The sequence below is a fragment of the Eublepharis macularius genome, chromosome 11 (assembly GCF_028583425.1).
Source record: "Eublepharis macularius isolate TG4126 chromosome 11, MPM_Emac_v1.0, whole genome shotgun sequence".
In the NCBI taxonomy this organism is placed as follows: Eukaryota; Metazoa; Chordata; class Lepidosauria; order Squamata; family Eublepharidae; genus Eublepharis; species Eublepharis macularius.
Window position 1 is genome coordinate 83,138,693 of NC_072800.1, and position 13,462 is coordinate 83,152,154.

At 41.8% G+C, this 13,462-nt stretch overlaps 1 protein-coding gene across 2 annotated transcripts in view; it reads right to left on the minus strand.

The window, feature by feature from the left end:
• DPP6 (dipeptidyl peptidase like 6) overlaps nucleotides 1-13,462 on the minus strand; it is a 496,940-nt gene that overhangs the window by 120,627 nt on the left and 362,851 nt on the right. For both annotated transcript variants that reach the window (XM_054991455.1, XM_054991456.1), the window contains exon 7: nucleotides 3,114-3,195. In XM_054991455.1, the coding sequence (XP_054847430.1) occupies nucleotides 3,114-3,195 (82 nt within the window). The remainder of the gene's footprint in view (nucleotides 1-3,113; nucleotides 3,196-13,462) is intronic.

The window sequence follows — 13,462 nt, forward strand, 5'->3', positions numbered from 1 at the left end:
ATCTCTATGAGCTCAAGGAAGCTGACAGAACCCTGGCAAGCTCGATGTATTGGAAAGAGTTCTGTCGGCATTGCGGAGAATCCTCAGATTATCACACTAGACAATCTACAGCATCGGTTCTCCCCACCAGGCCACGAATGAGACTTTCACATCCCATGATGTCCTTCTTGAAACAGCAGCAGTGAATTTTCTGGCTTTCTTTGCAACAAGACTACTTTTTTAGAAATTTTATGTGTCATTTATTGTGATGCAATAATACAATGGCAATTATTACGGAGCTTCTATGTTTAGAGGCAGCGTACTTCCAAACTGAAGAGCTGCTCAAAGACAGCCGCTGCCTTCGTGCTTTGCTTGTGGGTTTTGGAAACATCAGGATGGCTATAGTAGGGGACAAGCCCTGGACCTCTGATCTGGTCCAGCAGGGCTCTCCTTATGTTCCTGTTTGTAATCATGTATACAGCCCTGCAACTTAACAATACCCTCTTCTCATGACACCTTATAACAACCCTATAAATCGCCACCGTGGTTTCCATTTTACAAACTGAGATCTTTGAAAAACAGTCTCTGTCAACGCTGTCCATGCCATTTCAGGTCTAAGAGTTACTTTTCATTTTTGCATTTTGCACTGAAATATGGATACGGATTGCCCATACCTGGATCTCAAGTGGACCTGATCTCGTCAGATCTCAAAAGCTAAGCAGAGTCAGCCTTGGTTAGTAATTGGATGGGAGACCTCCAACAAAGACTAGAGTTGCAGAGGCAGGCAAACCACCTCTGTTAGTCTCTTGCCATGAATTTTCCACCGGGGGTCACCATAAGTCAGCTATGACTTGACAGCACTCTTCTCCATGGATACTGATTATAAAATGTGAATACTTTACAGAGGTTAGGAATAATACAGGCTGTGGCGAATCAGGGCCTCTTCCTTTCTCTTTTTTTTCCCAGTTGGTAGACCCCACTCTGCCTACCCCTCCTTTGCCTAGCCTGGCACTTGAAGGGCCCGTCTCGCGTTTCTGTCTCCGGGTAGTTGCTGCCACCACTGTCCCTGTATCGGGGTTCCAGTTAGGCGGGACAGCCTCCTAACCTCCCTCCTCTGCTAGCAGTCCCATGCAGTTTGGGGAACTATGTGGAACAGAGGATCTTTATTCCTTCATTAATTTCAAAAACAGTTGTTTAAACATATAACTCTACACAGGCAAGTATTAAGTGAATGGAAGGAATAACACAACATAAAAAGAAACTCCTACTATCTCTCTCCCTCGCCTTCTCTATACTCATGCCCTAACTAGATGTTGTGTAGAGCAGGCATGATACTTTGTTACCTGGGGTAACCTCGAAATCCTACTGATCTTTCCTTATCTGCTCTCCCATTCTGGGCTATTCAGAGTTTTAATAGCCACTCCCATCCAGCTCTTGTGGGTCATAATCATCATTGATAACTTTAGTTTTGCCCTGGAAAGCTTAATCAAAGCTTTCTTAGCTCTTTGTCTCACCATGGAGATGGTCATTAAGTTACTGTTTTGGGCAGAAGATGCCAGCCTGCCCCAGAGTACATTCCACAGTAAAATTGGGCTACCCTTCCCCCATAGGTGTGTGCGTGCCTTTGGATCTAGCACCACCTTCAGACCCCCCATCTGAGCCTCTCCTCATGCTGTGAAGTGCAGGTCGCCTCGAAGCCACTTCCCTATGGACACCCTTTGTCTTCTAGATTGGTAAATATCACTGACCTCTACAACTCTCTCCACTTTTCCTCCCTGTTTTCTAGTTAGCTCTGTGTGTGTGTGCTGTATGTATTTTGGTGCAATTGATCTTTATTATTTTATGAATAAAAACTCTTTTTTGGCTGAACATCTGCTTGCTTATTAAAGAGTTGTCTAGAGGAACAATCCCTGTATACATAGGTGGAGATCACACTCATTATCCCCTCTCGCTGCCTCTTCTTGCATGTTAATCACCCCAATCTCAAAAGGAGACCTCCACTTGGGTAACACTGTAACCTTGCTTAGTGGGAAAACATTGGAAATAAAACAAAGGATAGCCTGAGAAACTGCTGATGTTTCAAAAGTGTTTAAGTACACATAGTAAAGAGTCCAGTAGTACCTTTAAGACTAAACAACTTTATTGTAACATAAGCTTTTGAGAGCCACAGCTCTCTCTGATGAAGAGAATTGTGACTCTCAAAAGCTTATGCTACAATAAAGTTGGTTAGTCTTAAAGGTGCTACTGGACTCTTTACTATTTTGCTACTACAGACTAATATGGCTAACTCCTCTGGATCTACGTACACATAAGGTCCTGCTCTGTACATCCCAGGCCACTGCCTCCAGCCTGCAAGTCTAGTTCTGCCTCCCATACCCTATCCCAGATATAACTTCATCTCTAAAGTATCGTTATAGACCATGCCCTCTCCAAAAATCAGTCTGTACCCTGTCAGAAGGCAAAAGTTTAGGGCAGAAAGCAGCCTCTTCAACACTCATCCTCTCTGTTGCTCCTATGTATGTGCTCCTATGTACAGCCTGTTGCTTTAAGTATGGCCCTACTCGATAGTTCTGTGTTGTCTAATGTCAGTCCTAGAATTGCTTATGCTCTGATTCAGCATTTCTTTAACTCTGTATTGTTATTTACCCTATGGCATTTATTGAAATGTCCTTGATATTGACTGTATTAATCTCATACTATGTAATCTGCCTTGAGTCTCAGTGAGAAAGGTGGACTATAAATGACATAAATAAATAAATAAATAAATAAATAAATAAATAAATAAATAAATAAATAAATAAATAAATAAATAAATAAATAAATAAATACAATTTCTTGCATGTAGGAATTAAGGAAAGCAAGAGATACAATGGACACTCTCCACTGGGAAGGTGGTTTAATGGGTGCTTTGATTCCTGCTACCTGCATTTTCAGTTTTGCCAGATTGGCAAAAATACAGAACAAGGAGAAATTAGAGTATTCTTACTAATTTTAAAACATTTTCATGAAAACTCAGAGCCCTCCATAGCCCTGTGAATCCATAGGCTAGTGAAAATCTATAGCGCTCTGATTTGACAGCTGCGGTCCACGTTGTACGGCCAATAAGCTGATCACTTGCAAAATACTTTCCTTACCAGTTGTTGTCCTTTTGGTCCCCATCCTGCATACTGAAGTTTTGTGTTGCTAACTTCAGGAGGGTACAAATTCTGAGGCTCCCTGCAAATAAAAAACAAAACAAAAAACGGAGACGTAAGAATCTGGTTGCAGAGCATTTTAAGGAGCAGCAAACAGCCAATGAAATGAACTGTATGCTGTGGAAGTTTAAATTTCACCACTCCCTCAAGTTCACAAAGTGGCCCTTAAAAAGCCTGTCCTCCATTTCCCATGTAGATCGCTGTGCAAATGACAAACATGCTATTTCCAAAATGTACAAACTTTTGTTGAAATTTGAAACGGAAGAAGAATCTGTGAAAGACTGTATGGCAAAATGGGCTAAAAATTTTGGGTATAATATACCAATGGACCAGTGGGAAAATATGTGAGTAAAGGGGCTCAAATTCACTTTGAGTCCCACATTTAAAGAAAATGTCTATAAAATGATGTATCGGTGGTATATGCTCCTGATAAATTAGCAAAAATGAGTAAAGGTATGCCAAACAAATGTTGGAAATGTGAGCAACAAGAAGGAACATTTTATCATCTTTGATGCACTTGCCCTAAAGCAAAAAAACTTTTGGTTACAAATTCATATGATAATACAAAAAATGTTGAAGATCAATATACAATTTAAACCAGAAGCCTGACTAATGGATAAACAGTTGGAAAATAAACATGGTATCTTATTTCTATATATGACCATGGCAGCTAGGCTTTTATATGCGCAAAAATGGAAAAGTACAATATTGCTTTCAATCGAGGACTGGATTGTGAAAATGATGGAGTTAGCGGAAATGGCTAAACTTACAGCCCTGATCAGAAATAAAACATTGTCTATTTTTATGGTTAACTGGAAACCCCTTATTGACTGTCTGCATGAGACGAGGAAAAATGAACTGATGATTTGTGGTTCTGATTTTTAAGAAGATAAATTTGGGAAAAATAAATAGAAGGGGAGAGTATTGAAAAGGTAAATTTTGGAGATATTAAAACTAAAAGTATAATGCTTGTTAAAATATGATAGGTGTTGTAGAAAAAATGGAAAATGAAACGTATTATTTTTGTTATTTTCAATCTTTGTTCTTCTTTTAATTCTTTTTTCCTTACTTTTTTCTTCTATTTCTCTGCCCTTTTTACGGGCTTTTTCTCTTATAAATAAAATAAAAATTTCTTGGGGGGGGAAAGAATTAGTTGTTGCTTCCTCAAATGGAGGGGAGGGGCAGGTTTAGGAACACAGGCCCTCTTCTTGGAAGGGGAGACACCCTTGTCATGCATCACAAACAGTTGCTGCTCTACTGTCCTCTCGCTTCTCTACTGTATTTCCATGCTTTGGTCAGTAGAAAACAACTGCTTATAATCATAAAACTCCATTTATTTTCATTAAAAACAGCCAAAAAGCACCACAGGAGTCTGCCTGCAATTTGTTCTGCTTCTGTGTAAAACAGTTTGGCTTATGCTTGCAACATCCCATTTCTGATTTCGTTCCGGCTTATCTTGCCTAGGCTTGTAAGTTGTTCCTTTTATGTATAAACGGAACAGGGTGGGCAGGTAAAAGCAGCAGGTGGGTGGATGGAGGACGGCTCAAGAAGCAGCTTTTCCTCCATCAATAAGAACTGTTTAGGCAGACTTTTCACTGTTGCTGGTATAACAAGGCCATATATATATAACTCCCGCCTAAAAATTCCTGCTTTCCAAATAAACAGATGGATTGCTTTACTTAAGGTAAAGGTAGTCCCCTGTGCAAGCACTGAGTCATTACTGACCCATGGGGGGACGTCGCATCACAACGTTTTCTTGGCAGACTTTTTACGGGGTGGTTTGCCATTGCCTTCCCCAGTCATCTGCACTTTACCCCCAGGAAACTGAGTACTCATTTTACCGACCTTGGAAGGATGGAAGGTCAAGTCAGCCTTGAGCCGGCTACCTGAACCTGGCTTCCACCAGGATTGAACTCAGGTCAGGAGCAGAGCTTGGATTGCAGTACTGCGGCTTACCACTCTGCGCCACGGGGCTCTTACTTTACTTGCTTCACTTAAGAGTTCAAATTTGTAACTAAGGACTTAGGGGAATGGATGTGACGCCAAGAAGGCACAGACCCAATTACGAGCAATGCAGCCGACCAGGTAACAGACAGGCCCTGTCATTTTCACTTGCTGCATCATCTTTCAGAGGAGTGAGATTCTATTATAACAAGAACCTGCAGTACAATCCCGCTTGGAAAACTGATAAGCAGTAACAGAACACGGATGCATGAAAGCACCTTTTATTCCTGCCGCAGAGAAGATCCCCATCTACTGAGAAACTTGCTCTGGAAAAAGATGCTTACTCCATCTCCTCCTCCTTTGAAATTCAGTTTTAAAAGATGAAAATAATTCTGCCTTCCGCTTAATTTCCTCTGTTTGTGGATAAAGTTTGTCTCCAGAAACAGCTCTCGTCCGCTTCCAGAAGTTGGCCACCTCTTTATAGACAACAACAGCTGAGATTTTACCAGTATTCCAGCCAAGACTTGAGTAAGTTGTGCATTTTACAACCATGGTTGAATATCACTTCAGTTAACAGAGGCTTCATGGTCTCAGAGCAGGTTCCAGGTTTTTTTGCAGGGGCACATCGACAGTGCCCTGGGGCCTCGTTTGTGCCTAGCGGCCAGGGGCACATGCCCCTCACCAGCCCCCCACTCACTCTTCCCTTCCCATCCACTCCTCCCTTCCCACTGCCTAGTCCTTCAGGCACCCCATGCTTTCCCCCAATGATATTGACTGAGTTGGGACAGGGAACCATGGCTCTTGAAAGCTCTATGAAAATTACAAAACCAGTTTGACCAAGACGGTGGTAGAATGAGTATACATGCTAGGGGCAACTGTGGCACGTGCCCTTTCCAGCACTTTGAATTTAAAAATGCCATCTGTTTGTACCTGGAGTGGCTAAAGAGACATACATCACTTTCCTTCCTTCTCCTGGTGCACCCTGTTTTTGTTTTTACAAATTCTTGAAATCAACATGGAAAAGCAAGCCTATCTTCTCACGTTCTGTATTATATTGCAGAATGTGGCCTTCTTTTTTTAAACTGAAAAGCAGGGTCTAAAGCCTACCGAGTCATTAATGAACTTTATGGCAGCTGCGTTGGTCCATGCAAAATCTAAAACCAATAACGAAATCCATGCCATACCTTTTATTAGGACCAACCAAACTGACTCTAAACATGGTGCAAACTTTTGAGCTCACCAGAACTCTTCAATGAGGCTGGATTCATAAAAACAGCCCCACCATGAATAAGGGCAGAGGAGACAGTCGTATCTGCCAAGAGAGATCTAGAGCAGAACCACAAGTGACAAAAGGCACAGATTGGACACTTGTCAGCTTCCCTCAAGTTTTGATGGGAAATGTAGGCAGCTTGGCGGAATGTTGGACAAGTGACAGTTGAAAAGTCCATTGGACAGCAGTCGGAGAGCCAAGCTGCAAGACTAGGATGCCTACATTTCCCATCAAAACTTGAGGGAAGCTGACAAGTGTCCAATCTGTGCCTTTTGTCACTTGTGGTTCTGCTCCTAGACTTGCCCTGCTGAGAATCATCAGCTCCAGAGAAGATCAGAGACCGCCTTACTACGTTTTAATGAACACAAGTGATGGCGTTTTGAGCTGCATCAGAAAACAGGGTTCCGGGAACAACTCAAAGCAAGCCATAAGAGAGACTAGATATGGGAGGTAACAACTCCTGGAGCAGAAAAGCTGAACAGTCCACAATTCTAGCTATTGTGAGACTAGCAATGGGCTGAGCCTCCAGAATTTCTTGCTTAGGTGAATAATATTTTTTAAAAATCACCATTAAGATAACCCTCTCTGGATTATGTAAACCAGGCCTCAGAAACCTGTCTTCCGTAATGTCTATCGTTTACTGACCCTCCTGACCCTTCTCTTCATTCTGACATTTGTACTAAACATAATGGCTTTTCCAAGAGTCCAATCTTTTCCAAGAATTCCAGTCTTTTCCCCCTTCCGAGCCTGGCCCTTTGGGTCTCGTTTGTGGAGTACTGACACATCAATAAGGGTTTTGGATGTGGTCTTCGAACGTTACTAAATCACTGGCTTCGTACAAAAGTTCCCAACCATCTCACCAATTTCTGCTATGTTCAATATCATATCTCTCTTTTTTCTTATTTAACTGCCCAGATCAGATTTATTGAAATTAATTTGCACTTCACTGCCACCAGTGTAGTTTCAGCATAAACTCATCACTGCGCAAAGATATAGATTTCTGTGATAATTAAAAAAAAATAGACAGGCAAATCTTGAAACAGGAAAATTAAGACATTCATTTACTACCTCTGCATAAAAAATGTGCCTGGGATGTTCACCATAGGAAATAAACAGTCCTAAAATCAAATAGCCAACAAAAGCACAGAACCTAAAAAGGGGACTATCAGAAACCTCAACTCAAACAGCAGCCAGATTTAAAAACAAGCATCATAACAAGAATGGAACAAACAATGAAAAGCATACTGAAATTAAAAAGTGTCTTGACCTGCCTCTGAAAGACATTTAAAGATGACACCTGGCACAATGAGAGAGGATGGGCATTTCATACAGGGGAGGGGGATGAACCATTGAAAAGGCCTTATCCTTTATAGTCAGCTGTGATGGAATTCACTTTAAAGAAGGTTTCCTAAGTGCAGTACTCAGAGAGATGGAAGAGAATGAGAGCTTGATTGACAGGGTGCTCCCTCCTCTCTCCGATTGGCCAGTCAGAACCAGCCCTCAGGATGACAGTTGGTGCTGACAGGATTTTTGAGTGCAGAGGAATGGAATGTGTGTGAGAGAGAGTCTGACAAAGAGGGCCAGACAGGTTCCCTCTGAAGTGAGGAAAAAGAAAATATTTTCCCTAACTGTAACAATATTGTCTTAAGGAAGACTCTTAGTTAAGGATTCCCAGTATAAATGCCAGCACAAGCTGACACCTTTTTGCACAGCCAAGTTAGAACTGGGGGTGTGTTTTGGCCAGGGTGAATGGATAGTAAGTGGAGACTCCCATTCAACCCAAGTGAATAGGATTAAGTCTTCTTAGGTGAAGAATAATAATTGCTGCCTGGTGTCTAAAAGGGAGTTTGGCTCTAAGGAGGACCCTGGGACTGGTGCAAAGGGAAAACAATGTTGGACTAATGTCAGGACACCTGAGTTGAAAAGGGAAACCTGTGAAGAAACACTGTTGCTTTAACCAAAGTATTAAACAAAACACCCCTCACTCTTAAGGATTGTAAACATTGAAACTAAGCTGCAAGAAAATTATTTTGTTTATTATTTTTAAAGTATTCTGTTCCACCAACAAATTTCACCTCAGCAATTTCATCCCAACTGCCTGTATTCCATCCATGCCTGTTCGATAAAGCTGCTGTTTCTTTTGAGAGTTATCCAGCCTCTAATGTCATTTCCTACAAATTAGAAGGGGCTCCTGTTTTTCCCCTAAAAAGCCAAAATATAACTGCTTACCAAGGGTGGGACAAAAAATCATTTAGAACCATAGACAGAGACACTACTTGGGGCTGCTCAGCCACAACAAGCGAGCTTGGATTTTGGAGGGAAAATTTGCCTCAGTGTGGGGGAGAGAACTCACCTCTGAAAGGAAGGGAACACAAAAAAGGGCCTTTGATGATAAACTCTGAACTATAGTGTCTAGCCATGGAAGCCACTATAGAGAGAGCAGTCAAGAATTTATTGGCATTTTTCTTGATTTCTTGATTTTTAAGTTTGTAATGGATATTAGTAAGCAGGCCAAACAATAACAGGAATGCCCAAATAGCAATAAATATAACATGGAATTTTGCAATCCTTTACAGTGTTATCCTATCCTATCCTATCCTATCCTATCCTGTCCTGTCCTGTCCTGTTCCATAACTTCATTGTAGACAGTAAAATTTCTGAAACCAAGCATATGCTACCCTCCCCAAATCAACTGGAAAAAAATGTTCAGTTACTATATATGAATGTGCCAATTGCAGCACCTGTTTAACAGCCACAGGGCTTTGTTGCTTGATATGTATACAGATTGCTAAAAGCCAATGCATTTGCACCTGATAATGGAGATTTACTTGCTTACCAAACACACTCCCCTGTGGACTTAGGCCATTTCACACAGCTGGTCCTTCCCATCCTTTGCCGTTTTTAGTGTGTTTTGCTGAGTCACTCTGAAAACTCAGCCTCCACACAAACTCCCCCAAAGTGCTTACCTCATGCACTGAGGTTGCAGGACAGCCTCCACAGCTCTTAGAAAAAGTGGCTTGGGAGGGAGGTCAGGCACTTCCGTCATCGTCGCCAGCCCCCTTTCCATTTTTTTTTTTTTGCTCTGCACATGCACGATTGCATGCAGAGAGCTTCATGGAAGGAGCTGGGATGTGATTGGGCGATTCCTCAGAGCATTTCAACCATTCACATGCCCAAGAACGCAGAAGTGCACCATCAGCCCATGGCAAAAGAAAAGACCAGAGAAAGTGTGGTCCCAGAAAAGGTGCTGAAAAATTGGAAACCAAGCAGCCTGCAACCATTTTGCAAACAGAGAGGTCTGAAATCCTAGGGAAAAGCCACCAGCATTTCGTGAATGGGCCGTCCCTATAAGGATATGTGGAAGCAGCCTTATATAGTTTTAATTCATTTTAATGGGAATTGCGCAGAATACTTTTCCAATGATTTCTATCCACAGCCTTCCTAGTTTATTTGCTGAATTTTTACAAGTTTAATATTTCTTGCCTGAAAACATTCCCTGTTGTTTCTAAAGGACAAACAGCAAAGATTCCTCAGGCATCTTGAAGGATCACAAATTCATTGGGGAGTGACCTTCCATAGGCAAGGCCTTCTTCATTAGGTGCATGTCATGAACAGTGAAGATGACTGTTTGGCAAGGTGAGATTAACAGATGAACACACACAGACTGAAAGCCGTGATTCTGAATGTCAGTCAACCAAAAGAAGTTATCCAATGGATCTATGTGATCCATTCACTAGGTCGACAAACCCAGATGTAGAAAGTTGTTACTCAGTTTTCAAATGTAAGAGAATTACAGTGGATAGTGAGTTAACCATCCTAACGGAGCAATACCTAGGACTAGAGGTCTGTCAGAATTAAGTCCTATTTTATTCAACGGGGAAGGAAAGTGAACTCCAAGGAAAGTGTTTTTAGGATTGCAGCCTAAGTTTTAGTTCAAATCAAAAGAAATCAGGTCAGAAACAAGTGCTCTCTGAAGTGTATTATTTTTGGACATATATTACAAGGAAACTAGCTAGCTCATTACTGTACCATACATTTCTTATAAACCTTAATATAAAATGGATAATATACTCCCCACCATCAAATGGGGAGAGTATGAATGTGGGGTCTGTATCTTATGCACTTGCTTGGAGTTACCTTTTGCTTGGCTTAACCCAATCCTCCTCAGGACAAATTAAGGAAGAAGTATACATGTATTTGTCTGAACCAAATTTATTCCTGGCAACGAGCAGGAGGGTTGCAGGGGGTCATGGGGGAACTGTAGGCTTCCCTGTTGCTCTCCGGTGGTGGGCAATCTCCTGGGGGGTTGCTCCATTGCTCGCCAATTGCTGGTGATTGGCGGGAGGTGGCAAAACCCTCAGAGATTGCCACCACCAGCAGGCAACCTGGTTAAAAGTGTGTACCACGTGAGCTCCCAGTAGGTTGTGATGATGTCACTTCCTGAAGTGCCAGCTGTGGGAATGCTCCTGCACTTCACTGGGGCCCGTGGCCGGCATGATGACATCCTGGAAGTGACATCATCACACAAGTGCCAGGAGCAATAAAGCATACATGAGGCATGAGGCAAGTGCCAGCTTCCCCTGGCCACACCAGGAGGGCATAGGAACCTGGCAGCTCTAGAGGACTGAAATGTCTGTTCCACTACATCACTTCTTAGGGAAACCTGGACCTGATGCAGGGTAGTTCTATGAAGCAATTAAAAAGGCAAAGTCCACAGAAAGAGACAGACAGAGTGAGGAGAGAAGCTCTGAAACCTGGCTGAGGACATTCAAACCAAGCACACAGAGGGAACATCCAGAACAAATGGTTCGAGAGCTCTAAGTTAGTGCCCCACTCTTCCAGTATCTGGCCCCCTGGATGTAAATCAGTTTAAAGAAAAGAACCATCTCCTTGAAATGAATCTGGAAACAAACTGATAACCAGTGCAGCTGTCTTGAAACTGGCATAATGGTCTCACAGTGGTTTACTCCACAACAAGCAAGTGTTTTGCATTAACTGAATCCGAGTTCTCTTCAAGGTTAGCTCCACATAGAAAACGTTATATTAATCCAGCCTAGAGGTTAGAGTTGAATGGACCAACACAGCCATGTCTCGTAAACCAATATGGGAGAATAACTTCCAAACCAGATAAAATAGAAAGAAAGCATTCCCAGAAACAAACAAAAGTGAAAGTAACTTAATCTTTCTTATAGGTACATCCTTTCTCAGAAGGCTCAAAGCAGAAGATGGGAGGTATTATTCAACCCTTTTCTTACTGATTCTCCATACCAGCTTGCTTTCACCCCTGAAAACCACAGCAACCTGCTTCTCCAAGGGCAGGGTTGAGATCAGGCTCTTTAAAGGATGATCCAAAGATAATCTAGCTCCATCTAAAATGGAAAGATTAATGTCCATCTAGAACATGTCTTCCTAACCAGCATTACCTCTGACCTCTTGATACCCAAATCAAATTACTGTTTCAATAGCGCTATGGCGACTGCTGGAGGCTTGGGTAATGAAATGTAAAGCTGGGTGTTATCAACACAGAGATGACACCCCATCCACAAAGCTACATTGGCAAGCATTTAAATATACTGACATTTAAAAGAACAGCAGTCATTTAGCGTAGTAGGATTCCCTGATTGCTAAGCAGCCATGGGTGTGAATGTCAGGACTCCAGCCTCAACAAATCTTGAACTGGTAAACAGAGGGATTCTAGTTTCAAATCTAGCTTATTCATCTTCCAGGTCAGGTTTTTCATAAACCCATTCTTGCTGCCTGTAGATCACTTGCTCACCCTGCTCTGAAAAGCTCAGGGGCAGCGTCTGCAATGAGATGCCGCAATGCAATGACCAAACAAAGGTAGGAAAAAAACTCCAACAACAACAGAGATTAATGTAATTTTAAACCGTGTGTGCAGAACAAACCTGAAGGGAGGCTGCTGAGTTGTAAGAGAACACACAAGCTCTCAAAAGACAACAAGACTGTCTGACAGAAGGCGAAGGCCTTGTTAAGAAAAAGTACATGACTTGTTTACTTCAACACTTGCAAATGAGAAAAAGGAGACAGATGACAGAATGAGAAACACTTCCCAGGAGACCCACAGGAACAGAGGAAGGAAAGACACCCACACAGAAGAAAAAGGAAGAAAATGCTCAAGGAAATTAAGGACTTGCCAGAATATATGATCAAGAAACCACACTGTCTGAGGGCCAAATGACACATTAGATCAGTGATTGATCTCCCATTGTTGTTTTTTAAATTAAATGCAACTATGGGGGTGGGGAATAACTGCTAATTTGATAAGAAAATGGGGGGACTGGCAACATTTAACCCTTTCTGTGTGCCATTTTCCTGACAGAATTGCTCCCTTCAAGTGCTATGTGGAGAAAAATATAGGCGAGGAGAAAATACAGGAGAAAAATTTAATAGAGGTTTCCAGTTATGGGGAAACCTGTCACAAGGCTTGGGCGCTCATAAAAATATGTGCAAGAAGACCATCTAATTTTTTCTTGTAGCTTGACAAGTCTCTGGTTCACATCCCACTGTGAAGCCCATTGAAGAGCCACGGTGTCATGACGACCCTTTCTTTCTCTTGGGTAGATTTGGTCTTTAAGCCTTTTTATTCTTGCCTCCTCTTGGTAGATTGCTGCCACCAGGAATTAAATTCCAGAACAACTTAAATTTCTCCGTTTAGTAACGTGCCCAAGGGTCAGTCTTTTTTCATGGTACTATGTGGCCCTGAGGAAAGGAATGGGATACAGAAATAACTCTGGGATTTAAAAAACCAAAATAAACGTTTATTTTTATAAGAAGTGTATTGGTTTCATATTATTTCTAAAACTTGACTTTTTCCAAAGAGTAGTTCTCAATTCTTAAAGTTACTTTACTTAAACCCCTTCACACAGATCTCCTCTCAGGCTTCACACACAGTTTGCCTGCTTTTGATATTAATTTCTCTCTCAGTTACAAGTAAGACCTTTTCTCAGGCGCACACACAGTTTGCCCACTTTTCCCTGACTGAATGTTCTTTCACAAACACACAGTTCAGGTTTCCACACAGGTTATATTTCTCTCAGACACCATAAGCAAGCTC